General features: G+C 33.9%; 1 protein-coding gene across 1 annotated transcript in view; it reads left to right on the forward strand.

The window, feature by feature from the left end:
* Positions 1–27,072, forward strand: part of SMC3 (structural maintenance of chromosomes 3) — a 450,203-nt gene that overhangs the window by 118,574 nt on the left and 304,557 nt on the right. The window contains exons 10-11 of the mRNA XM_090391130.1: positions 8,883–9,169; positions 23,549–23,693. Coding sequence (XP_090247256.1) covers positions 8,883–9,169; positions 23,549–23,693 — 432 coding nt within the window. The remainder of the gene's footprint in view (positions 1–8,882; positions 9,170–23,548; positions 23,694–27,072) is intronic.

The following is a 27,072-nucleotide window of genomic DNA, read 5'->3' on the forward strand; positions in this document are numbered from 1 at the left end:
TCTAAAGTGATTTCCAGAAAGTTACTTAGGGTAAAAGAGTTCTGCCCCATCCCCTTCAGTCCTAGAGGACTGAAAATGTATTAGTAGATTTTATTAGATTTTAGTAATTTTTTTGTCTGTTTGTCATTATGTCAAAATCTGGTCTTAATCCATATTTGTCCTAAATATTGCATGTTCTTCATAAATTTTCTCCTTCAGCAAATCTTCCCTTCATTATTCCATTCCAAGAGAGATTTGGCCTTTTTTAAAAGATGCTCTGCATACTTGGCTAAATTTCTCTCTCTTGGAATGGAATACTCATTCAAGACATTCTTCATATTATATTGTGTTATTTCCCTCCTATGTAAATGATACGATGAGTGCTATAGTGCAGCCATCTGAAACTGGCCTTGTTGATTAAGTCATCATCGTTATGTATCATAGGCGATGTAAAATTTGTCTATAACCATTTGCATTTCAAATCAATATCATTATATCAAGCTACCTTGCTACACTTCAAGTTTCTATTAGCATATTATACCTTAAGTAATGGTATGTACTTATACCTGATCACATTTTTCCTAAATGTTTCAGCTTCCTACTACAAGTTTTTGTTAGCACATTATACCTGATACAATTGAGATGTACCATCAATTGCATTTTTTCCTGAATGTTTCTAACTTCCTTTATCCACTAGTATTCTTCATCATAAAATATTAATACCAGAATCACTTATGTTTAATATTTTTATTTGTAAAATTTTGACTAAGTTTCGTACCGTTATCAATGCAGTTATAGGAAAACTCTAAAAAGAACAACAATTTAATCGAAAGCATGTGATATTATGTATAAACTATAGGATGTAGGGGAATAGCTCTATCTGCATTAATAAATATTCAAAATAAATTACAATAAATTAATTTAGTTAATTATTTTTAAATATAAGCAAAATTTAATTACAATTAAGGAACACACAAACGGTGAGTATTAGTTAATATAACTTCCTAAAATTGAGAAAGTTTTAGGCAATAGCTTTTGTTCAGGTTCAGGTTGTGAATGTGTGCCTCACAGCTTTCTTTATAGAGTCTTTCCAGAAGAAAGTAACTGTTGCGTAACATTTTGGTTTTATTACACTGAATCCTGTGTTTTGTAGATAAAGCATGGCTTACTAAACCAGAATACTTTAAGAGAAACGTAATCTTGATGTTCTTCAAGACGAATTTGTGCAGAGTGACCAGTATTGAGTCACAAAATAAAAAAATGGGGATTTTCTCATAATTTTTATTTATTTTGTTTTATTTATTTATTTTTCTCCAAAACAACAGTGAGGATTTTGTTAGAGAATTGCAGCAAGGTTTTGCTGTAATTCTCTGTGTTAGAGTGAAACTCTGCATGTTTGAGACCATTGAAAATTGCAACTTCGAAGTATGTTGTTTGTGACTGAAGGTTTTTGTGAGGTTATTTGGTTTTTGTTTAATTTTTAAAAATTTTTACAGGTATATATTATTAATATATATTATATATTATTAATATATTATATAATATATAATATATATATTTTATATCATATATAATATATATATTATATTATATTATATCATATATAGACAATGTTTATGTGCTAAAAGAAATTAGTGAAAAAAAAGACAATAATTTAATTTAGAGGTTCATATGGCCTTTATAGATTACAAGAAAGCTTTGATAAAATACATAGAGAAAAACTGTGGAATATAATGAAAAAAAATAACAAGGATATCCATTACATTTGGTACAAGCTATACAAAATTTATATAAAGATGCAAAAATTGAGTTACAGTTAGGTAATAAATATATATATATATATATGTTAAGGATACCAAGCAATTTTAAAACCTGGTTTTACTCCATTTTTCCCAAGTAAGCAAACAGACAAAAATGTCAAGTTTGCGCCTGCAAGTGATGCAAGACTAGCTGCTCCTACAGGTAGTGCAAGACCAAGGCAACTCGTGGTAGAAGTGGAACAAGCTCCGATCACTAATCTTAATATTTACCCTTAATGCCAAAACACATCTCCAAGAAGGGGATGTATAATATTTTGTATTAAAAGCAAGGGGCCACTACCCAGACCGGTTTTGACCTTTTTTGAGGCCTCATCAGTGGGAGCTAGGCTAGAAATACCAAGATTTAGTAATACAGAGCTTGTATAAGTATTTTGCCAAAACAAGTTGCCATAAGGTGTTTTAAATCTTGGTATTTCTAGCCTAGCTCCCAAGACCGCGCGGTTAGCCTAGTGGCTTTGCACTTCGCAACCATATGCTTGGGGAAGGAGTGTCCCAGGTTCGATTCCCGTTGTAGACGTGAGGAATTTGAGGATCTTCCTCAGGCATAGCCAAGTTAGCCGGTCTTGGGCGCGGTCAGTAGGGTTTTTTCCGCCAGTTTATCTGGTGTTTTTCATCCCGCAAGCAGACAAACCGGCCCCGTGAACATACGCCTCTACAGTCAAAAATATACCCCCCCCCCCCCCAGCGGCAGACCAGGCGACGGGTCGGTTGGGAGTAGTACTAACAAGAAGTCGCATCTAAGTAACGCGCGGACCCTGCATAGGAAGCGGGAATAACGCGTAGAAGAAGAAGATTTCTAGCCTAGCTCCCACTGATGAGACCTCAAAAAAGGTCGAAACCGGTCTGGGTAGTGGCCCCTTGCCTTTAATACAAAACATTATACATCCCCTTCTTGGAGATGTGTTTTGGCATTAAGGGTAAATATTAAGATTAGTGATCGGAGCTTGTTCCACTTCTACCACGAGTTGCCTTGGTCTTGCACTACCTGTAGGATCAGCTAGTCTTGCATCACTTGCAGGCGCAAACTTGACATTTTTGTCTGTTTGCTTACTTGGGAAAAATGGAGTAAAACCAGGTTTTAAAATTGCTTGGTATCTTTAACATAATTATACCCAAGGTAAAAATACTTACTACATATATATATATATATATATAGTATTAACTCGGTATTGGGATATGTTCATATTTATATATACTGACTATAACCGAGACTAGAATAACAATTAAATTTATTCAAAACGCAACGTTTCGTCGGATTGTCCGACTTCTTCAGGCGTGGGAACATAGAAAGCAAATAAACACTATAAGAAACATCGTATCCCTTTACAAATGACTATTATAAAATTCAATTAGTTTTGAACTGTAGCTACAGTTCAAATCTCTTCCCCTAAGATTTCTTCCCTTCCTGGACGTAAGACTTACTAAGACATCTGATTCTATTAAAATCTCAAACTTTAGAAAATCTACACACACACACACAGAGATATATCTGCATGCGTCCTCGCATTACTATCCTGCACAGAAAGTGGGTATCATCTCAACCCTAGCACATCATGCCAGATCTGTACTGTCAGAGGATGAAGATCTAAAAAATGAACTACAACATCTACAAAGAACCTTCACAAGTAATGGCTACTCGTCGAAAACTATTATTAAGCATCTATACCGCCGCCATCAAAACAACTTGGAAACACAAGACAATCCCAAAGGTTATATCGCCTTACCATATATCAGCTCGCTCTCCACGAAACTAAGAAGAATTTTATGAAGTTCAATATAAAAACCTGTTTCCACGCCTGTTTCTCTACTCTTCCTAAACTAAGATCGATTTTAAGCAAATACAAACAAGCTCACAACCATCTACAATTCCCAGGAGTGTACAAAATCACATGTGACCGTGGGAAGCAATACTATGGCCAAACTGAAAAATCCATCCTCCTATGTCTGGAAGAACACCAGAGGGACATTGCCTACAAAAGAACTAGAGCAAGTGCCCTGTCAATCCATGTACTGTTTTCAGTAAATACAAATGATGAAGGCCATCAACAGGAGATAAACTGGACAACGACCTCAAACCTTCATATATGCTGTGATGAGGTGGAGCACCGCATAGTCGAGTCTAAGGAAATTGTTATGGACCCTCATCACATAAATAATAACCTTGGCTATAATCTACCAGACTCTTTCAGCTCTGCTATCCGATATTGGCACACTCGTGAAATCAGACGCACCCAGCTACTTAACAATAGAATTTCAACACGGACTGTAGCTACTGTTCAAAACTAATTGAATTTTATAATAGTCGTTTGTATAGCGATACGATGTTTCTTATAGTGTTTATTTGCTTTCTATGTTCCCACGCCTGAAGAAGGACAATCCGATGAAACATGTTGCGTTTTGAATAAATTTAATTGTTATTCTAGTCTCGGTTATAGTCAGTATATATAAATATGAATATATATATATATATATATATATATATAGATATATAGATCAGATTATTAAAATATGGAAAACAACTAATAAACAAGTTGCCCAGTTAACCAGAAAAACTGGTTAAATGATCTGATCAGATTATATTAGAAGACAATGAAGATGACTTCCAAAAACCAGTTTATGAATTAAACAAAATAAGCCAACAATAAAATCTAAAAATTTCACAAAAGAAAACAAAAGTCATGGCATTTAAAGGTTGAGATCATGTTAGATTAAAAGTAGTTATAGAAAATAAAATAATTGAACAGATGACAGAGTTTAATTATTTAGGCTACACAATAATATATCTAAAAGATAAAGATATAGATAAAAAAATAAAGAAATTTCAGAAAATCTGTGGAATAATTAAAAGGATACTGAATAAAAAAATAAGACAAGAAACTCAACAAAAATTTTATAAGGATGACCACTCCCACTCTGTTATAAGATTCAGACACATGGATGGTTAAAAAGAGAATGAAAGTAAAATACACGCTGCAGGGATGAGATTTTTAAGAACAATTAAAGGATTCACAAAATTGGACCTTATAAGAAAGAAAGACATCAGAAAAGAACTAGATATTTATGACGTACCTGAAAAAATGGAAGGAACATCTATTTAGGATGGAAAGATATCAGCTACCAAAAAAGGTGGATTTGCTGAAACAGGCAAATGCCTAATCATTGAAGGGAAGAAGAAGATATATTATTAAAGTTTGTTCTTAAGAGGCATATTAGAATAATTTCTTTGTTGTGAATTAACTTCCAGCCTTAAATTATACATAATGAAAGTAAAAATACACCACTCAAACTATTTCTCTATATTTTTCTTTTTCTACTACAGAGGAAAACATTCTCGTTTGATTATGCTTAACAGTGATGATGAAGAAAATTAAATGAATGTACGTTATCTGACATACATGTACCACAGTTTGTATGATTCTTGTTCAGTTATTACTATTTTAGATAAAAATTAAGTTTCCGATCGTTATAAAAATAAAGGAGGGATTATGTTCCATACCCTCTCCTTTTTTTTTTTTTTTTTGCACTGGTTCTTAGTCCCAAGTCCCATATAACACACTTTACTCACTACATGAGATTTTATAGGAACCCACCTACCGTGTTATTTGAGGGTTACCTGTACAGCTGCTCTCCTAACCATGAAACCTCCAAACTTTACAGTTGGCACAACACATTTGGGCAAGTAGCATTCTCATAGTGGCTGCCAAACGTCCATTAGACTGCCATATAGTGAAGTGTGATTCATCACTCCAGAGAACATAATTTCATTACTTCATCATCTAATGGTGGCAAACTTTACACCACTCTACCGAACACTTGATGTTAGGCTTGAGTGTGGTGGTGTGTCCATGGAAGCCCATGTTTTTCACTTCCTGATAAACAGTTGTGGCTGAAGTTGTGGAACTCAGCGAGTGTTTTAACTGAGGACATGATCTCTTTGCTCCACACATTTCAACAATCTGCAGTCCTATTATGTGATTTTATGTAGCCTTCCTGGTTGTTATGGTGCTGTTGTTACACCTAGATGTTTCCACTTCATAATCAACTGTAAGCAAAGATTAAGAAGGGCAGAAATTTCCCAAACTGAATTGCAAAGTGACAGGCATCCTATGATAGTACCATGTCAAAAGTAAGTGAGCTCTTTGGTAATCCCCTTTTACTGTTAATGTTTGTCTATGAAGAATTGTAAGACCATGTGCTTTTTCCTTTTATACCTGTATGAGCAATGGTTATGATGTATATAGCCATATCCACTACTATAAAGGGGTGTCTGAATATTTTTGATCAGATGGCGTATGTTAGAACACTGCAGTAATTTAATATCTACATTTTAAAAGTTCATTCTGATAAGCAGCAGCTTTTTTTCTCCACTATGATAATGTGCATCTTCACATTACTGTGGCTGCAGAAATTCAGTCTTAGACTATCCTACCACATAGCCCAGACATAACTTCTGTGATCTCCATCTATTTTGTTACTTAAAGAGAATTTCAGACAAAATCGCTTTGTCAGACTAGATGAATTTTGGCAGAAATATTGGGGCTGTATTTAATGAGTCTGTTGAAAATAATTATGTAAAATTACAAAATTATTACAATATACAGTAAAACCCCTTTTTTACATTCTCGCAATTTACGTTTTCCTGCCATTTTCCGTTAGTCCCATTTTAAGGCCTATTCTTACGATATATTGTTTTCCTGTCATTAACAACTTGATGTGGACGTTATTTCCCGTGATTTGCATTTTTTTCTCGGGTGGCAATACTGATTTTAGAATCGATTTCTGCAGAAATCTGCGCATTTCTGTTCCCAGATGGTGTTGCTTTCGGCTGTAGTTTCGTTTCCGCCATCACGGTTGACTTGCACGCTTGCAGTAGTGATACCGTGATTTTTCAATCACAGTATGAATTGATATTGCAGAATTTCTGCTATGTAATTTAGCATGTGAAAGTTGCTTTCAAGTTGCGGTGGTGGATTATCCATGTTAGTAACATGAAGAAAAAAAGACAGAAAATGTATTTCGGTAGAAGAAAAGATGGCAATTCATGTGTGCATTTAGCAAAAGATCTTGGGCTCTCCATGTCCACTTTGAACACGATAGTAAAAAACAAGTCAAGCATTGAACTCAATGCAAAGCAATCCGGCGCTATGTCAAAAAAAACGAAAAGCAAAAACAAGCAACAATTAAAGATTTTTTTAAATAGATAAATCTAAGTAATTGTAAATTCATTTATTTTCAGTTATTAACTTTTGTAATCTAGTATGTAGACTCACCTACTAGCAGTAAGTCATCTTTTAGCCTTTTTTAAATGTTTTTTTACATTTCCTGCTATTTACTCTTTTTTTCTATCAGTCCCTTGAAAAGTGTAAAAAAGGGGTTTTACTGTAGAAAGCAGCATTATCAATTTTACAATTTTGTAGACAACAAACGTTACCACAAACTGCCATCATACGCTTGTTAAACTAATGTAACATTGCCGAAATGTAATGCTTAACTTGAAAAAAAAAAATATTCTGATGAGCGTAAGCCCATTTTTTTTTATAGTCCAGTTTGGTAAGTAAACACATTACATTCAGGAAAGAGAGAGTCACATAAGACTTTTGTGCTTAGCTTGCTAAGGCAGATTGAAGTTTCAAAACATTGGCATTAACAAAGAGACATAAATGAAAGGTATGGTCATTTGTTAATTGCCTTTGATGTTTATGCTATTCTTCAAAGATGCCTCTTGCGGATAATTATTTTTATTTCTTTATTACTTCTCCAGCAGGGTAGTATTTCAAGTATAATGTAACTAGCTAGGATAATTCTTTGAAATGTTTTGTCTGATTGATATTGTGAAAAATTTGCATGAAATTTAACTTTTTTAAACAGTTCCTCACATAAAAGGTAGTAGAACCTATAGCACATTAGTGCTCTGTACGGGTTGGAGAAAACGAAAGAGAGAACAGGTTGATGGAATAAAAGAAGAAATGCAGATTCATTGTATTTGTAGATGGACTGTAGAGGTATGTTGGGTAACTGCTGCTCATGTTTTAATAGGCCCAGTGAAAAGTGGAGGAAGGATTGATGTCAATTCTATAGTTCTACATCCATGGAATTACCTGTAGAAAATACATTGAGCTGAAACTGATCATCTCTGAAATAGTGGTCAAAGTGAGGGATCATCTCTCAGCTCATTTGTTCTCCTTTGGACAATGCAGGGGTTCTGAGGCATCATCAAAACATGGGAAAAGCATTCTGAGTATGTGTGGATTTGAGATTTGTGAATAGTAGCTGGATGGAAGAAAAGTAGCATCTTGAGAGGCTGAGGAAGCTATTGATGTTTTATGATTATGTGGAGGAAAAGCTAGAAGTAAATGTTAATCCAAGGAGAGAAGATCCTTACCCCACCCCCATAGTGTTAACGCACTATAGGTGAAGATTAAAATAATCTACAAACCTTACTCTAAAGACCAAAAATGTGGTACTTTTTTTGAAAAAAAAAAAAAAAAGAAAGAAACAACTTTGTTCCTCTAATGACCACAGTGACCAATGAAATTCTCCAACTAAATGTATTGATAAAATTCCACCCAATTTCCAACTCACAAGCTGTGGGTTCAGTTGTTATCTGGTTACTCAAACAGGTTGGTAAATAAATAAATATAATAATTTATTATATTTATTAATGAGAAAAGACAAATCCCACAGTTGACATGGATGCTCGCAATCGTCTTTAGCTGGTACATCGTCTGATGTGAGATCACTGTCCTGCTTATTGTATGCCTGAAGTTACTGGAAAAGTTCTCTTTGGTCTCTAGGGTGGGGTTTTTGGGCCAGGTGAAAATGAATAAACAAAATACCAAAAAAATTTTACAAATAGGAAAAAAAAAACCTTTAGCCATCTTTGGTACTAATGTACTATAGGTTTACAACCTTTTGTGGGTGAGTCTCATAATATAGATATATATATGTATGTATTTATTTATTTTTTCATATTTTTAGTATTGAATTCAGTATATATAGATACAAGCATAGTAGAAATTTTTTTTCCCTCCCATATAAAAGTAGTAATTTTTTCCCCCCATTCGTTTGTATAATAATCTTTAGAAATTAAGTAAAGAATTGAGAGATGTGAAGAGTAAAATTCAGTCATTTCGAGAAGAGAAGGAAGCATTATCTCAAGAGCAGTCTTCTTTATTCAAAGAGAAAACCAGATTAGAACTTACAATTAAAGATTTACGGGATGAAGTAGAGGGTGATGATAGTTCTCGTAGAAGGGCAGAACGGGAACTGGATAGACTGAAAGATACTATATCTCAAAAGTTGGCTCAGCTTGAAGAAATTAGGCCTCAGTATGAAGCCCAGAAGAAAAGAGAGGAAGAATGCACAAGAGAGTAAGTGCACTATTAATATTTAAGAAATAAATATAAAATTAATTAAACATTGTTATTCGTTTATAAAAGTGGATATAAAAGGATATGGTTTAAAGACTATTAATCTCTATTTCTTTAATATTTCATCACTTTATTATTAAATTTTCTCATTGCAGTCAATTTCTTTCTATATTGTAATACAGTTTTAATAAATTTAATCATATATCCTGTTGGATGGGGAAACAGAGATCTACTTACAGGAATATACTGCATAGGATATGCCTGTATTGTATATGCTACAGATCTTAGTCAGTCATCAAGTTGCCACTCATCAGAGATCAATAATTTATATCACAAACCAGATATCAGTATCTGAAGCATTTATTATCATGTATTTGTCATTTCTTTTTTTGAAAACAATTTCTTGGAAAGTCTCTTCATATATATATTTAGCTCATCTCATTGATCTAAACTGTGGACTCCAAAAGGAAATAAATAGAAGAGTTCAACTTGCCTGGAGTGCATTCAGAAAATTCAAAGGCATTTTTCAAAAAAATGTCGTTTCACTCTGTTTAAAACGGAAGGCATTTAACCAGCATATACTTCCAGTTGTAAAAATAGTCATAATTTAAAATTCTGAATATTTTTACAAATTGTTTATGTTAATACATTATTAGTTTTGGTTTCATAACACACATTGTCGGCACTCGTGATGTGTTCGTTATTGATGTTATTTTGTCAAAATGAAATGTGAAGCATTTAAAAAAATTTATGTACTTACTGGATTTGGATAGTTGTGTTACTTTTAGAAATTTTATTGTGGTTTAAAATTATTAAGTGCTGTATTTTGTCAAGCCATTCTCATAACGCTAACGGAGACGACACATCAGCTATTATACATAACTTCTTGCTTGCCACTTTCATGGAGCATGCATGCTCACCGAGGAGTTTGATGGGTGATTGTCAGTTGAAAGAGAGAGAGCATTCAGTATCGAGAACAACGTTCAGTAACGGAAACAACAAGAGAGAGCATTCGGTATTGAAGGAACAGGAGGAAAAACAAGAGAGAGCTAATGGAAATTTAAGAACGCAGACTGAGGAATTTTGTTCTTACAAAGTTTATTTAGTTGTGACAGTGGGAGGAATATTAATAGCAGATTCCGAAAAAGGAACCGTAGAACTGTGAGCCTTTAAAGTGGAGAAGTTAAGATTGTAAATAAGTATTGGTAAATAAAAGAAAATATTGCAATTGACATTCTATAAGAATGTTCGAGGAAATGCTGATTGGAAAATTTTGTCTTAAGAATGCCGGATCTATCTGTTATTTCTACTGGAGAAGGAGGCTGAATTTAGCAACTTAGATAAAGCAGTAGAAGAAACCTTTTTTTGCTGGTACAAAAATTAACAAAATTGAACTGCATGAGCTAAGAGTACTTATACTTCGGTGAATTCAGAATATCTTACTTCATAGTCAGGAGGAATAATGTGTGCTACATAAGGGTGATGAGAAAAGATTCTAGGGAAAAAGAAGAAGAGAATCTTATATCTTCGGAAAAAGGCCTTAACAAAGAAACTGACTATGAACATTTTGTTATTGTGTAAACAAGGTATTTTGTCTAGTAAATGTGATTAAGTATATATTAAACAAACCAGTAATAGAATGAATCAGAGAATGGATGATCTCTAAAGTGTAAGTTTATTTTAAAAGGCCTTGGATCCAGTTAATTTTGTAGTTGTGAAATTTTATTTGAAATGTATATATTGTTTTTGTTTTATTAAATGTGTATATTTTGTATTTGGTCTTGAGTCAGTGATTTTTCGGATTCTGAAAGAAACAGTTAAAAGTCATTGCACCAATCGGAATTGAACCCTTGTGCATATAAATAAAAACACTCGAAAATAGAAATAAATGTTATAGAGAAAATCTCATAACAAATGAGGATTGATAAAAATTAAATAATAAATAATCTCTCTTTATAACAAATAGCTACAGAGATCAAATCTCTTTATAACAAAATGGCACAGTCGACTTACGATTGGTTGTGGCTCAAATTTATTTTAGACTCCAGAAAGTAAATCTTGATTCAAGTAAAATGGCTACAGGAGATAGTAATTCTAGTTGTGAAGTTTCTTTAGTTAAAGATTAGGAATTTTTTAAGTTAATTAATCCAACTTTAGTAATACCTTCTTTCTCAGGAGATAGTAGTGAAAGTGTAGAAACATTTTTTAGATATGTAGAAAAAATTAGAGATTTAGGGAAATGGTCAGATTTTCATTTGTTAATTATACTTCGTAATAAATTATTGGACAAAGCCAAAACATTCTTAAACACATCCCCTTTCCTTTGCTGAGAGACACTGATAGTTATGCAACATTTAAAAGTTTGCTAATATCAGAATTTTCAAGTCTAAGAGAATTAGGGCCTAACATTTGGAAAATTCATCAGTGCATCCAAGTAATAGGGAGTCTGTTTCAGAGTGTTACCACAGACTTTGGAGCAATGCTTATAAATTTAATGTTTCACCTGCAGAGAGATTCTCTTTAGAATGGTTGCTGTTTAATCAATTTAGGCATGGCCTTAAAGATAACTTGAAAGAAACAGCATACAAGAAAAAGGCTTAAAATCTTGAACAATGTTTGGAGCAATGCTTATAAATGTAATGTTTCACCTGCAGAGAGATTCTCTTTAGAATGGTTGCTGTTTAATCAATTTAGGTGTGGTCTTAAAGATAACTTGAAAGAAACAGCATACAAGAAAAAGGCTAAAAATCTTGAACAATGTTTTCAAATTGTTAGGGAAAAGGAAGAGAGACTTGGAGATATATTTCATTCCACAAATAATAGACAGGTAAACTCTTTTCAGTATAATGAAACTCATTCTCCTAACATTGTGGCTGCAGATAAAGTGAGAGAAGGAAAGTTTCAAAAATTAAAAGGTGCTAAGAAAAAGAAACAATCTAAGGAAATTTCTGTAAATCTAACAGAAAATATTCCAGAATCTGAGTTCAAGGTACAATCACATGATTTGGGAAAATTAGAGGAACTGAAAACATTTCTTAGTGAAGAAATAGAAAGACAACAGAGACCAATAGTAAAAGGACAGGAACTTCTGTTTAAGATATCTGATTTAACAATATCCAAGAATCCTACAGATAATCAGTCTTTCTTTTGTAAATCTAATGGTATTGACAGGAATAAAACATCTTAAAGGAGATATGTTCCAAAATGCTTTAGATGCAATAAACCTGGTCATTTTGCTAAAGACTTTTGTTAGGGATAAATCTTGTTTTCAACATAAGAAATCTGAGAATAAAGGAAACTCTGGAAATAATTATTACTCCAATATCATACTGGCAAGGACAGAAATGTCAAACTGCTCATTAGAAATGGGTAAAGCTAAAGACAACTCAAACCCTGAAAGAGAGTTTGATGTAGCATTAGCTCTTTATGCTAATGGAGATAATCCTTTGACAGTTCTACAAGGATTTATTGAAAATATGCCTTGTGAAATCTTACTTGACACTGGTGCACATATTTCACTCATTTCTTATAGTTTGTTTAGCAAAATTAAAACTAATTCCAAACGATATTTTAATTTTAAGTTATCCAATTAAACTGAAGGGCATATTTGAATCAGAAATTTCAGCTGATAAGCAAATAAATGCTTTTATTTCAATTTCTTGTTTTCCTTTGAAAGTTTATCATTCATTAATAGTTCTTCCAGAATCCTCTAATCCAAATGTACAAGTAATATTTGGAATTGATTTTCTGAACTATCATGCTTTTGCATGTAATTTTGTGGATGGTACAATGTCCTTGTGTGGACTAGAATGCTGTTTAGACAGGACATCAGGTGACAGAGGAAAATTAGAGCAGTCTCCTGAAGTTTTTAAACACACTGATGATAATGATCAAGTGTTTAATATTGAGACTCTAAAGAAAGATGAGAGGGGAAAACATTGAGGAAATAAAAGGGAACTTGATGCAGAATTCAATGAAATTAGCAAATAATAGTGAAGAAGGAATAGAATTCTGAAATTCTTTAAATCTGCATTTGAATTTTTCTCTGGTGTTTTCACAGAGGATATTGTTTCAATGTCTTGCACTAATGCAGTAGAACACTCAGTGCAGATTTGTACTCAATCTCCTATTTACATTAGGCAATATCAGACTTCACTGAAATATATGGAGCATTTTCAGAAACTACTGCAGGAATAATTGAGAAGTCAAATTCTCAGTGGATCAGTTCGTTCATCTTAATCGAAAAACTAAATGGAAGCACGAGATTTGTCTTAGACTTGAGAGCCATCAATAAGGTTACAAAGCCTATTGATTTCCCTCTGTGTAAAATTGAGGAATTATTGATCTGTTTGGAAGGAGCACGGTATTTTACGAAACTGGATTTAAAATCTGGATACTTTCAGATCCCTTTGAAGAAAGAAGACAGAAAATACTTTGCATTTACTACTAGATGGCAGAAATATCAACTATGTAGATTACCACAAGGTGCAAGAAATTCTGCCATGTTATTCCAGTCTTTAATGAATTCTGTGTTATCAGATATGTTGGGAAATGGAGTCATCTGTTTTCAGGATGATCTTCTAATTTATTCTAGAAATATAGATTGCCATTGTAAAATCCCATGGAATGTTTTAAAGAGATTAGTTAATGCAAATCTATCTTTAAAGTGCTCTAAATGCAAATTTTTCTTAAAAGAAGTTGAGTATTTAGGCCATAAGATCAGCAACAAAGGAATTATGCCAACTCAGTCAAATGTAGATGGCATATTATCAGCTAAACCTACAAAGACAGTTAGGCAAGTTCGTAGATTCATTGGCATCTTAAATTTCTATAGAAAATTTATTCCTAATTGTTCACAGCTGTTGAGACCCATAGTGTGCTTGACAAGAAAAGGTGTTAAATTCAATTGGGGTAAAGCTCAACAAGAAGCATTTGACAAACTAAAACTGGCATTAACTAAAGCTCCAGTTCTCGTTAATCCTAAATTTGGTGAAGTTTTTTATTTTTCTGCTTATGCTTCAAATGATTGCATTGCTGCTGTATTTAGAACAGAAAGAAAGGAAAGATTTTAAGTCAGTAGCTTTTATTAGTAGGAAATTATCAGGTCCAGAATTGAATTATTCAACCTTAGAGAAGGAAGCACTAGCAATAATTTTTCCATTGAGAAAAAAAACAACAAGAGAGCGTTCGGTATAGAAGTAACGGAGGAACAACATGAGAGAGCTAATGGAAGTTTAAGAACACAGGCGGAGGAATTTTGTTCTTATGAAGTTTATTTATTTGTATGTGACAATGGGAGGAATATTAATAGAAGATAACGAAAAAGGAATTGTAGAACTGTGAGACTTTAAAGTGGAGAAGTTAAGATTGTAAATAAGTATTGTTAAATAAAAGAAAATATTGCAATTGACATTATATAGGAATGTTCGAGGAAACGCTGATTGGAAAATTTCATCTGTCTTAAGGACTCCGGATCTATCTGTTATTTCTACTGGAAAAGGAGACAGAATTTAGCAACTTAGATAAAGCAATAGAAAAAACCTTTTTTGCTGGTACAAAAATTAACAAAATTGAACTGCACGAGGTAAGAGTACTTATAGTTTCTTTGTTAAGACCTTTTTCCGAAGATATAAGATTCTCGTGTTCTTTTTCCATAGAATCCTTTCTCATCACCCTTATATAGAACACATTATACCTACTGACTCTAAAGTAAGATATTCTTAATTCACCGAAGTATAAGTGCTCTTACCTCATGCACTCATACCTAAACTCACTTCCTTGTATAAATATTTTTTGATAATTATCAGTATTTCGAAATATTATTATTTCAAACATAAGTGTTCTGTAAGGAATATAAGTGTTGTGTAAATATACTGTAAGATGATGAAAAGCATTCTCTGACTAAAAACGGTTGGGAAACACTGGTCTAGTGGGATGGAAAAATCAGAATTTCACAGCAGATTCGAGGTTAAAATGACAATCTTGAGAAGAAGAAACATAAAATGTTTCTGGTGAGTAAGTCATCATGTGCCCATAGACAATTACAGAGTAAAATATCTCATCTCATCTTCCTTTTACCCTCTTTTACCTTGTGGTGTCGAGGGTTTATTAATCATTGGACCTCAAGCCGTTCGCAGGATAAGGTGATCAGTCCTATGCCTCAGTGTATCCTATGTCCTGTAGTGTTGAGTTCTCAAGGCTGGTTTGCCTGCTTTGTGGGATGAAAACCCCAGGATAAAACTGGGGAAAAACCCTACTGTCCATGCCCATGACCAGCTAACTTGGCTATGGCTGAGGAAGATCAGCTCCTCACGTCACCGACAGGAATCGAGCCTAGGACACTTCTTCCCCAGACATATGGTTGTGAAGCACACAGCCACTAGGCTAACTGTGCGGACAGAGTAAAGTATAAGAAAATATAAGAAAGCTAAATTATGTGTAAAAGTCTCCAAAAGATTATTATCACATCCTTGCTGTTCATCTTTTGAGGGGGGGGGGGTCAGGATACTATGATAGCAACTACATGATTAAGTTTACATTGTTATTTTTATTCTTGTATTAACTGATATGCTATCACCCTATCTTTCTGTAATATGAGGATCGAGAAAACTTGATCAGACTAGCAGGGATATGTGTCAGTATTTTGCTGGTGATATTGCCATCTTCTCAGAAGATACCAGTGAATTGATGGCAATATTAAAAGGAAATACAGATGTATAGCAGCTCTTAATAAAGTTTGAATTCCCAGGGAAAATAAGAGATTTGAAAGAAGACTGAAAAAGAGATGAAAATAGAAGGAACAGCAGGGAAACAACTGAATGAGTGCCTGTGAAAGAGGAGTGGAGAAAATTGGGAGAGGCCTTTATCCTGCAGGAAACTCTCACTGTAGCAAACTCGCATGTTTTAACAGATTACTGAAAAAGTCCTGACTAAAACTCCATAGGCATATTACTATTCTAAAGACAATTTAATAGAATAAACTATTCCTTTGGTCCCCAGGTGTTTTTCATAGTGAGATTTGACAATAAAAATAAGAACGACCACCAACTTTTTTTTTTTTTATCTAAATATATTTTATCTATTTATATATTTTTTAAGATATTTAGAAAGAACTGGTAAATGCATCATATTTTTTAGGTATTTCTTCATAATCCATAAACACCTATTTGATCTGTTTTGCTCTCTTGTCTCCCAGTATGCAAGTTATTCTCATAATCTCACTGCATTCTATTTAAAGACAGCATTTGGAATCCATAGAAAATGCCACATCTTAGTTTTTGTTTCATTGAGACCATTTCCAGAAGCAAAATGTTTCAAATATATATATATATATATATATATATACAACAATAACTTGACTCTCATTATCAAATTCTTGATATGTATACTCAAGGGGGTGTACAGAACACTTTGATAGTACTAAATGAAAAGTTTACATTATTACCAACTTCCTATACCCAATTTTCCTCCAAGTTAACCTGTTATCTTTCATTGTATAGAATTTATGGAGACAAGAACACACATTAGAGCAGTTATTTTATTTATAATTAAGAAAATAACACTCAACGTTTTGGCCTCTATATTGAGGTCATCATCAGGAAAAAATACGTATGCACAAGACACAAGCTTTATGAAAGAAAGAATCACCTGTTATCTCTCAGGAGTCCAATACTGTCACCCATATTTTAGTCTTGTAAGACACTTCTACCACCTAAATTCAATTCAGTCCACTTAGATATTGGTTTTCCTGTTTTTTTTTTTTTTTTTTTTTTATCTTCTTGCCAACAAATAGTTGTTTTGCTAACGTTGTCTTTCATGTTCTGTTTAAGTGGCCATACCGCCAGAGGTAATCTGATCATGTTACTGAATGAATGCAACAGTGTCAAGTGCTTTCATATTATCCTAATTTCTAATATGATTCCTCACCAGGCAACAGATAGGGGAATGACTCCAGATATGGAGGTCAGCTGAGAAAAAAAACCAAGGTAACTGACAAATAATCAGTCATGGACTAACAGTGGTAGTAGCTAACAGGATGTGGGGGAGCAGGGCTGTCAAGTCATTGCTGCCATGCCGGGCAGAAGAACAACTGTTGCCAATAATGGAAGACTCTGGCAGGTGGATGAATTGGCATAGCCCAGTCAACAGCTGGCAATCCTAGCCAGGTACTGGTTATAGTATCCTGCCAAACATTTCCATGGATTTGAAATCAAAACTTAGTGTCAGTACTACCACATTCGAGGAATCTGACGTGCCTGACCCAGGATCACAAGGGCCAGGTGAAAAATTGTCTACGTGGTCCTCAAGGAGACATTTTCACATCTCAACTGTAAGCATCAGAATACTGCATAAAACTGGAAAGCTCAGGCTACTCAAAGAGGCACTAAAATGCTTTAGATTGAATGGGATTGGAATTTCAAAGACACATTCGTACAAAAGCTATGGTGGACCTAAAGTGAAGGATGAATGTATAGTATGCCCACGCTTTTGAGATCTCCACTTGGAAACCTGCCAAGAATAGTCAATTCATGCTGAAGGGGAGAAAGAAATGAAGGACGTACGAATTGGTTGCCAACACATGAAATCACATGCTTTATAGGTAAATTTTTCCAACTGTTATACAAGCAACATAGTTAACTACAATGATCATAAAACAGAAGTTAATTTTCCGACGTGTAATAATAAACAACTTATCCCGCAATATTGATTACCCTATTATCGAAATGGATTCTCCTTTTTTTGTGACATGCGCAGAAGTGTCGAAGGATCTCTAATCGGTGGGCGAACTATACTACTCTGGAAGAAGAGGTCAGCTGCACAGAGGAGGAGTTGTAATTATAGTCAGAAAACATATCATAAACACCATCACTGATGTAAGGCTCATCTCTTCAAGAATTCTATCCATCATACTTAAAGCAAAAGAAAAGAACCATTATATTAAAGTCATCCAAGTTATGCCACCATCCCATTCTCATGAAGTTGAATATACAGAATTTTTGGAGCAACTGCAAGAAGAAATAGATGATACGAACAAGAGAGACATCCTGATAACTGATAATATTAGGAGATTTTAGTGCAAAAGTTGCACAATATTTAAATTTTTGCACATATGTAATTGGAAAATTTGGAATAGGAGAAATGCTACTAAATTTTTGTAAATAAAGCTTGTTTATCACCAACACAATGTTTTATCATAGAGGAAGTCATTACACCTGGTCTTCATCCAACGGAGAAACCAAGAACTGCAGAGATTATATATTAATTAATAAAATATGGAAAAGTTCAATTCAAAATGTAAAAACCCTCAAGAAAATAGATATGGATACAAACCATGAACTCCTTACAGCCAAAATAAACATCAAACTTTCAAAGAATAAAATAGCACCCAAAGCAAAAGTAATAGACATCAACATACATAAAAACAAAGCATACAAACATTAGAAAAAAGACACAGGCAACTGCTGGAATCGAGGTAAAGAAGAATTGCTGGACACAAAGAATCCTGCACTCAAAAAAGAGTAACATTCTATGGATGACTGGAGACATTCTGGAACTAGTAGAGAAGAAGAGAGAGAGAGAGAGAGATGAAAAGCAAGCTACCAGCAAAAAACACACCTGAAAATAGAATCTCTTATGATCTACTCAAGAAAGAAGTAGACAGAAAATGTAGAGAAAGAAAGACCTAGTAGCTGAATGAAAAAGCAGAAGAAAGCAAAGCTGAATTTGAAAAAAATAACATCAGAACTTTTTACAAAACAATCAGTCAAATTACAAATAGCTACTCCTCTTACTCCATCACTATACTCAAAGGTGACAGGAAACCCATAGAAATAGAAACAATTTGGACTAAACACTTTTCTCAGTTACTCAAAAATAAGAGTGTCTCCCATCAGACTGTTCAAACAGTCCAAAAAAATTCTAGAAGAAATTATCATGGTGATAAAAATCAATGAAGAATGAAAAAGCACCTGTATTGCACAGTATTCCAAAAGAACTGTGGGAGGGAGAAGGGACTATATAATATCTGAACTACTTATACAACATAATATTAGAAAAAGAGGAAATTCCTGATGACTGAAAAGTCAGTAAAATCATAAAGTAGATAAAAAGGAGGGGAAAAAAATGTGACAATTATAGTCCCATATCATTGCTTAGCCATGCTTAAAAGATATTTATTAGAATCATTCAAAACAGAATAAAAAAAGATTATGAAGTAATGGAAGAAGCACAAATGGGATTCAGAGAGGATGAGGAACCAGTGCTGCAATCTTTGTCTTACAGAGACTAGGAGATTTGATTTGAGAAATGCAAAAAAAGCCTTTTTGTATGCTTTATAGACTACAAGCAAGCCTCTGATTCAGCGGATAGAAACTGTATGATAGAAATACTGCATAAAAAAGTATTGAAACCATATGTAATCAGTATAATCAGAAAGTGCTATAAAGACATACAGACAATAGTAAAATTCAGGATTATTGAAGCAAGTAAAATCCCATCCCAGAGGATAGTCATGCAGGGCTGCTCCCTTTCTCCCTACTTGTTCAGTCTATTCCTTGGAGAATTGCCTTGGGTTAACAGTTAATGGAAAAAATGTCGCCTACTTAAAATATGCAGATGATATTGTTCTGATAATTCAGAGAACCTAAAATCAATGATTTCTAATCTAAAACTTACTAGTAACAAATACATCCTGTGGATAAATCCTGATAAGACAAAAATTACAGTAATACACTGAGTGAAAAAATCTGTCAGTGTGACAATAAATAATAAAAGAATAGATCAAGTGGACAGTTTCAATTATCATGGATCATTAATCACTGTAGATTTAGGTTATATGAAAACTATCAAACACAGAATTTGAATCAAATATAAACTACATATTGCTCAATGTAATGTCCTGTTTATACCATATAATCATAGCATTTTGAACAGCTTTTCTCTTGGCATCTTGTCATATGTACTTTACAGAAATAACAAAACTTAAATATGAATCCTTCTTATATCCCTGTGATTTCTAAACTATTTTTCTTTAAGTGAAAATCTGATTCTAATTACTTCTATATACAGTTCCTTATCCTCCAAGTTTCCCATTCAAAAATTTTTCTTAGGCTCTTCTCAGGTATGCTTGCATAAATTTTATTTGGAACACTGATTACAAAAATTTCTCTATAAGTCTCATTCAATTTTGTTTACCTTTTTTTATTGATAGGAACCATGAGAGCTTTGCTCAAATCATTTGAAATTTGACCCTCTGACCAGGCCTTTTGACTTGTGCATTACAGCCACTATAACTCCATTGATTATTTCTGGTTGAATATCTGATTTCGGGTTTATGGTGGCTTTTCAAGTGTTGAAGCACTCCTATTTCATTCTTCTTGGATATTCTCTTAGAACATAAACTAAAGCAGCATTTTCCTTGATTTAGTTCACACCAAATTTGTTCCTCTGCCGTTCCAAGTATATTTATTTATATTCTTTTTTTGAAAAAAAGTATTGGCTGTTTTAAAATTATTTAAATATAATAAAATTAGTTTAATCCTTTATCCAAGTGTGAGCAAACAAAGTTTGCACCTGAAAGTATCTTCAAGACTGGGGTAAAGTGGTACAACACCAGGGCAACTTGTTGCAAAGGTGGAGCAAGCTACCAACACTCCTATCTCAGTATCTCCTATAAATACAAAACACATCTCCTTGCGGATATGTCTAATGTTATGCATTAAGGGAAGGGCCACTACCCATTTGGGTAGTGGCCCTTCCCTTAGCTTGGTAGCTTGCTCCACCTTTGCAACGAGTTGCCTTGGTGTTGTACCACCTTACCCCAGTCCTGAAGATACGTTCAGGTGCAAACTTTGTTTGCTCACACTTGGATAAAGGATTAAACTAATTTTATTATACTCTAACCAAGTGAAAAATAAACTTTCAAAATTATTCAAAGTACAGAAGTCTAATAATTCTTGACCACTGTTATTCACAGATTTCTCCATATTTTCCTAAGACATTTGGGATTGGATTATTTCCAACTCTAGCATTAAGAGCGACATAAATAAGAATTGGTCATAATTGAAACTCTTTGTATGAGTGGATCATTGTAAAGCAAAGTGCTGTAAGGTATTCTTCTTTTCTTCTTCTTTCTCATCCGTCAGATTATGGGTTGAGTTCCTCATATGCAAATCTCCATCTGATTTATGTTCTTTAATCACATATATTACTGCTTAAAAATGCCATCATTAAACCATTACAGGAATCTACAAGTGAAAAAGGAAAAAAAAAAGTAGGGTATTACTGTAATAAAATTAAAGGACAGAAATGAATGACTTTTTTTATTCAGATTTCATAACATACGCATGTACACACATCGAAAATAACTTATTCCATCTCTGTTGCCTATCTGGTATGAAATATTTTTACTTATTCTACAGATCTACTTATTTAATTTGGCAAATTCCACATATACAGGCATAGATGTAAGTATGCTTGATTGGTCATAAAAAATTGTACTTAAAAAAAGTTTCCCATTGTTTCAAGTTTGGATTTCATCAAATAATTTCTTATTTTATTTTATATTATTATTATTATTTTGTTTCTAGCAAAACAAACTGATTACTCGCCTATTTGCATGTTTTATGTTGACCCCACACATGAAAAGTCACAAGACGTATAACACTACATTGCGATGTGTGGGCAAGTTGTGTCTTAAAGAGTGGAAGGTTGTACTCAGTTTGGAAAAACAGTATGGGGAAGATTGTTCCAAAGAATAGAGGTGGACAGAATGAAGGAAGCTGGACAGTATGGATGTTGGCCAGTGGCTGCTCTAGTTCTGTGGTTGGAAGAAAGTGGAGGAATGGTAGCAGCCAATTCAGAGGATCTGTGCCTATGAAAGTATCTATAGAAAAGACACAACACTGAAACAGAGTGCCTATGCTAAAGTGATTGAAGGGAGTCTATGAGGGAAGGGTCGTCTATTAAGCAGATTGCCTTCTTCTGAATATCGTCAAGAATTCTTAGAAAGGTCTTGGGTGCTCCATCCCAAATGTTGGAACAGTACTCCAAAGTTGGACAGATCTGGGACTTATAGAGTGTTAGGAGTTGAGAGGAAGGGAAGAAATGTTTAGAATGAAGCTAATGAGGCTATGTGAGTAATATGTTTGTGCCAGGGCAAACTGGATGTGACAGTCAGCCCAAGAAAAGAGAGTTGATCTTGAAAGGAAACTGGAACATTATCAAAATTGAGAGGGGATGAGGTGGGATTTTTTTGCAGATAATAAGGCAGGCTTGAATTTTTTTGACATTGAAATTTAGTAAGTTGTCTTCACCCCATTTCACAATGTTGAAGAGATCAGTGTTCAAGTCACTGGTTATGGAATATCTTGAGGTATCTAACATTAGGGTACTGCGGGGTTTATCGAATGATGAAGAGTACTGTCATCTGTGAAGCCGTGAATAGGATTTGAAGTTAGAGGAAAAAGGTCATTGATGTAAAGGAGGAAAAGTGTGGCGAGAGCACATAACTCTGAGGCACTCCATCATTGATGGGGAAATCTGATGGTGGAGTGTTTCAACAAACAAACTATAGATTTGAATCCCATAGTGGCACAACTGTTTTTTCGATATTAGACAATCACTGTCATCTGGTCTGAGACTTCAGCCTCTCTTATTGTAGGCATGAATAAGCACACTCTAAAGAAGGTGGTGAGTAGAGAATCAGATTATCTTGTCATTAACCCATCCACAGTAATAATATATGATAGTTTTGCAATTTTTTGTGGACGGAATTCAGTTAAGAAAAAAATAATTAGAATATGTTAGTCCTTTAATTTCAGTTTTGGTTCAATCGGACTGTTTATAATGGCAAAGAAAGTTATTTATACACATAAGCAGAAAAATGAGAAACTAGAATAAATGTTCTAACTATGCACAAATATTCATCAGATCTGTAAAGCTCTATTCAGTAAAGCTCTGAATGTGATAAATTTCACACACATTATGAACATTCTAACTCAGATGACAGAAATACACAGCTGCAGTTCATTTACTTTGATATTAATGTATCATTATATGAAACTATTAGAAATGCTTTTTTTAAAAATTATTTACAATCATATCTTTAACTGTTTATAAGAAATTTTTTCATGTCGGAATTACTTTTCAATAGAGATGGCTCTTTCATATTTATGTTTTCCACATCATGTTACGAAAAGTTTTCAGCCACTTGAAAATTACCTGGCGATATATCTTCTTTCTCTCTCAATGCCTGTATTACAGTATTATTGTCATGTTTGGAATTAAAAAACATTTGAATTGGAATAGATATAATGCATTGTTTCTCTTTAGTTTTTTTTTTTTTTTAAATTAGGTTTAAATGTTTGCTTTGCATTTTAGATTGAGCCTTAAAGAACAGAAACGGACTGAATTATATGCCAAGCAAGGTCGTGGTAGTCAGTTCACTTCTAAAGCAGAGAGAGATAAATGGATTCAAAAAGAATTAAAATCGCTGCAGCGAGCAATCAGAGATAAGAGGGAACAGGTGAGTTTTAATTAGTTTATTATTATTATTATTAAAAAGACAAGCCTTATATAAACTGAAGGAGCTATACCTACTGTGGATGAGCTTGTACAAACATCTATGCCCACAGTAAGATTCGTACCCATGACTTGTTGGTTGGAGAGAGTGGGTATGCTAACCACTCAGCCAACGAGGCTTGCAGCATTGTGAATATTTTTTTTGATATTTCTTTAGTTGGATAACAAATGCTGTTCAGTATGATCGTGTATGAATAGTTAATATGTTTGAGCAATTGCACTCATATATATGAAAGCTTGACTAAATTTAAATTAACCATACATCATGCAGTGGCTAGTATTTGCAGCACTATATTGTATTTATTAGAAAGTAATGGGTTAAGACTGGTTTACATTTGCTTCTAGCATGTTGGTAAGATTATCCCATTACATGATATCATAATTGAGGAAACCTTAAGCACTACATCCTTTGGATGCATCTTTATGCAATATCTTTTATTTTCTTTTTGAAAACTACCCATCTAGATGCTCCATTGATTGCTGTTATAACTATGTAACTATTAGGAAGAATGACACACTGCATAAGAGTACAATTACATAACATGTAAAGTCTCTCTTATATATAATCTTTCAACAACTAAAATAGCGTTTACGAATATTTCTGTGGTTTAACAAATCTTCAGGGGTGCTTAAGGGTCAAAACTGAGAGGAGACCTCCACATAGAGATGATATGCTTTCAATAGTTCCTTTAATTGAACCAGATTTCAAAAATGCTACTTTACCTTACATCAAGAATGTTACAGACAAAGACAAAGTTTCAACATTGCTTCGTGAATACGATGTCAGAGTGGGTGTTTTTTTTTGCCAATGTATAAGATCTCAATGCTCTTACATCGATCAAAGCCCCTGCATTCTCCCATTAAATAAGTCAGGAGTATACAACATCCACTGCTTTTGTGCCATTTGCTATATAGGCCAGACAGGTCTCAGGAGATTTGCATGTCTGAACATATAAAAGATGGTGAAAAAAAGGAGATAGTACAAATCAGAATTAGCTTTCTACATAACAAACTCAGGCCACCAAGTAGTTTGGCAACAGAAAGAAATGCTATATATTGGTTATAATTGTTTTACAAGACAATTTCAAGAAATCCCAGAAATGCTCTGCATCCTTATACAATTTAATAAAATCCAAGGTTTAATGCCAAGTTTGATCTGCTTTCATCAAAAGCCTAATAACCACTTACTTAGGCTGTATGTGTCATTCTACGTAATGTGACAGCCACTATTTTAATAAACCTCTGTTTTATGTTTAGAAATGTGCTCTCAATACCAGAAATTTAATGAATATAAAATAGCATTTTATCTTCTATAGTGTTGTTTAAAAATCTTTATTGCAAGTGCTTTCATCATTTGCTACATTCTGGTTCAAATCCAGTTTTCTTTCTTGAGTTAAGTTAGCTGGACTTATATGGAATTGGCAGGGTTTTCTTGACAACAGGATGTGCAAACTCCAGTTGAACAGTTGAGAAACATAGTCAACTATGAAAATAGGATTATGAAAGTTACTGTACTAAAATATGCATATAACCATTAGCTAAAAATATTATAATGAACTTCTTAACTATTTTCTTTTCTGAATTAATTTACTTGCATCAGTTTTGGAGATTTAGATTTAGAATGATTTCTAGTTGTGAAAATAGAGCAACAAATCATGTCGAATGTTTTTATATTTATCCTGCATATGAGAAATAGAAGATCCTATAAGCACAGCACATCATTGACATGTGCAGGTTGAGAAAGAAGATAAATTTATTGATATTTTTCTTGAAGAGCTGTGGATTGTAGTTGTTTGAGAATATTTCATGAGGAAGAATGTTGCAAAGGACACAGGTAGATGGAATAAAAAAGGAAGGGGAGAAGTAGGTTTGGTGTATTTGCAGTTGAACTAAAAAGGAATGCTGGGCAGCTGCTGTTTTTGTTTTAACCAAAAGTGGTGGAATGATGGTTGCCAGTTCAGTGGCACAGTGACCAGGTATCTGGAACAGATACCTGGTCACTGTGCCACTGAACTGAACTGCGCACTGTGTCACTGTATCTGTTCCAGATACAGTGACCAGGTATCTGGAACAGATACTTGTTCACTGTTCAGCTCACGCTCTCAACATCCTACACCAAATTGATTGGAAAAGTACCTGCTCTTTACATCATACAAAAACCTGGTATAAAAGAAAATTTAAAGAAGCCTGTGAAATTCTGATTAACCACCCTAATCTCAACAATAATGGTGGCATAAAAATTCCAAGAATTTGGATGGCACATATTCAGCCTACTTAGTTTCCAGCATACCCTGACTTTAGGACTTTAAACAATTTTCAGCTTTTATTGGAAACTATTCCATACCAGTTGGTTGGAATTTATATGTATACTTACACAGTTATTTTATTTATTTATTGTATGGCTTGTACACATGGTTAAAGGACAATAAGATATAATACACATGAGTATAGATAAGATACACATATATAATTTTAAAAAAATGTCTACATTCAGGCAAATACAAATATGAAATTTATGACAAGCATCAGAGAAAAGATTAGTCATATTTTAACATTTAGGTTTTTGATCCAGTTGATCGCCTCTGGGGATAGGTCAAAGATATCCTTAAAGTCACCTGGATATGCTGTCAGCTCGCATTCCTGTACTATATGGTAAATGGTTTGGGTCTCGGCTCCACAGGAAGAGTGGGGATTTGGTGTCTTACCCCACTTTGAAAGTAAGTCTCCACATACACCATGGCCTGTATGAATCCTGTTAGTCGTCATCCATATATTCCTGGGCAGGTCACATCCAGATGGTTTTTGGAAGAAGTTTATGTGATTGCGAACTTCAGGTGATACTGCTTGGGACCACAGTACATCCCACCTACTCACCATACTGTCATTCTGGCTAAGAAGATTATGGACGGTTTTTATGGCAGGTCTTCTGGATTTTAGTCTATTGGATAAAGCATCTGCAATAAATTCATGTATTGGGAGATTTTGGTTATTTAAAATTCTTTTATATTCACAGAGCAAAGCTTCCTGACGTCGCAGTTCCGGAGGAGCAATATGGCTCAAAGTGGGGAGCCATTGTAAGGGTGTACTAATAATGCAAACTGTTATTAAACGCAGAGTGGAGTTGAGTATCTATTTTATTAACATGGTAACTATTGAGCCAGACAGGAGCACCATACTCTGCTGCACTGTAAACTAGACCCATTGCAGTGCACCGCAGAGTTGTGGCACTTGAGCCCCATATAGTACCACAAAGCTTCTGAACTATGTTATTTCTGGTGCGAACTTTAGCAACGATATTAATCATATGCTGTTTATATGTCAGA

The sequence above is a fragment of the Typopeltis vanoorti genome, chromosome 4, assembly GCF_054136105.1.
Source record: "Typopeltis vanoorti isolate ZY-2024b chromosome 4, IOZ_Tvanoo_1.0, whole genome shotgun sequence".
In the NCBI taxonomy this organism is placed as follows: Eukaryota; Metazoa; Arthropoda; class Arachnida; order Uropygi; family Thelyphonidae; genus Typopeltis; species Typopeltis vanoorti.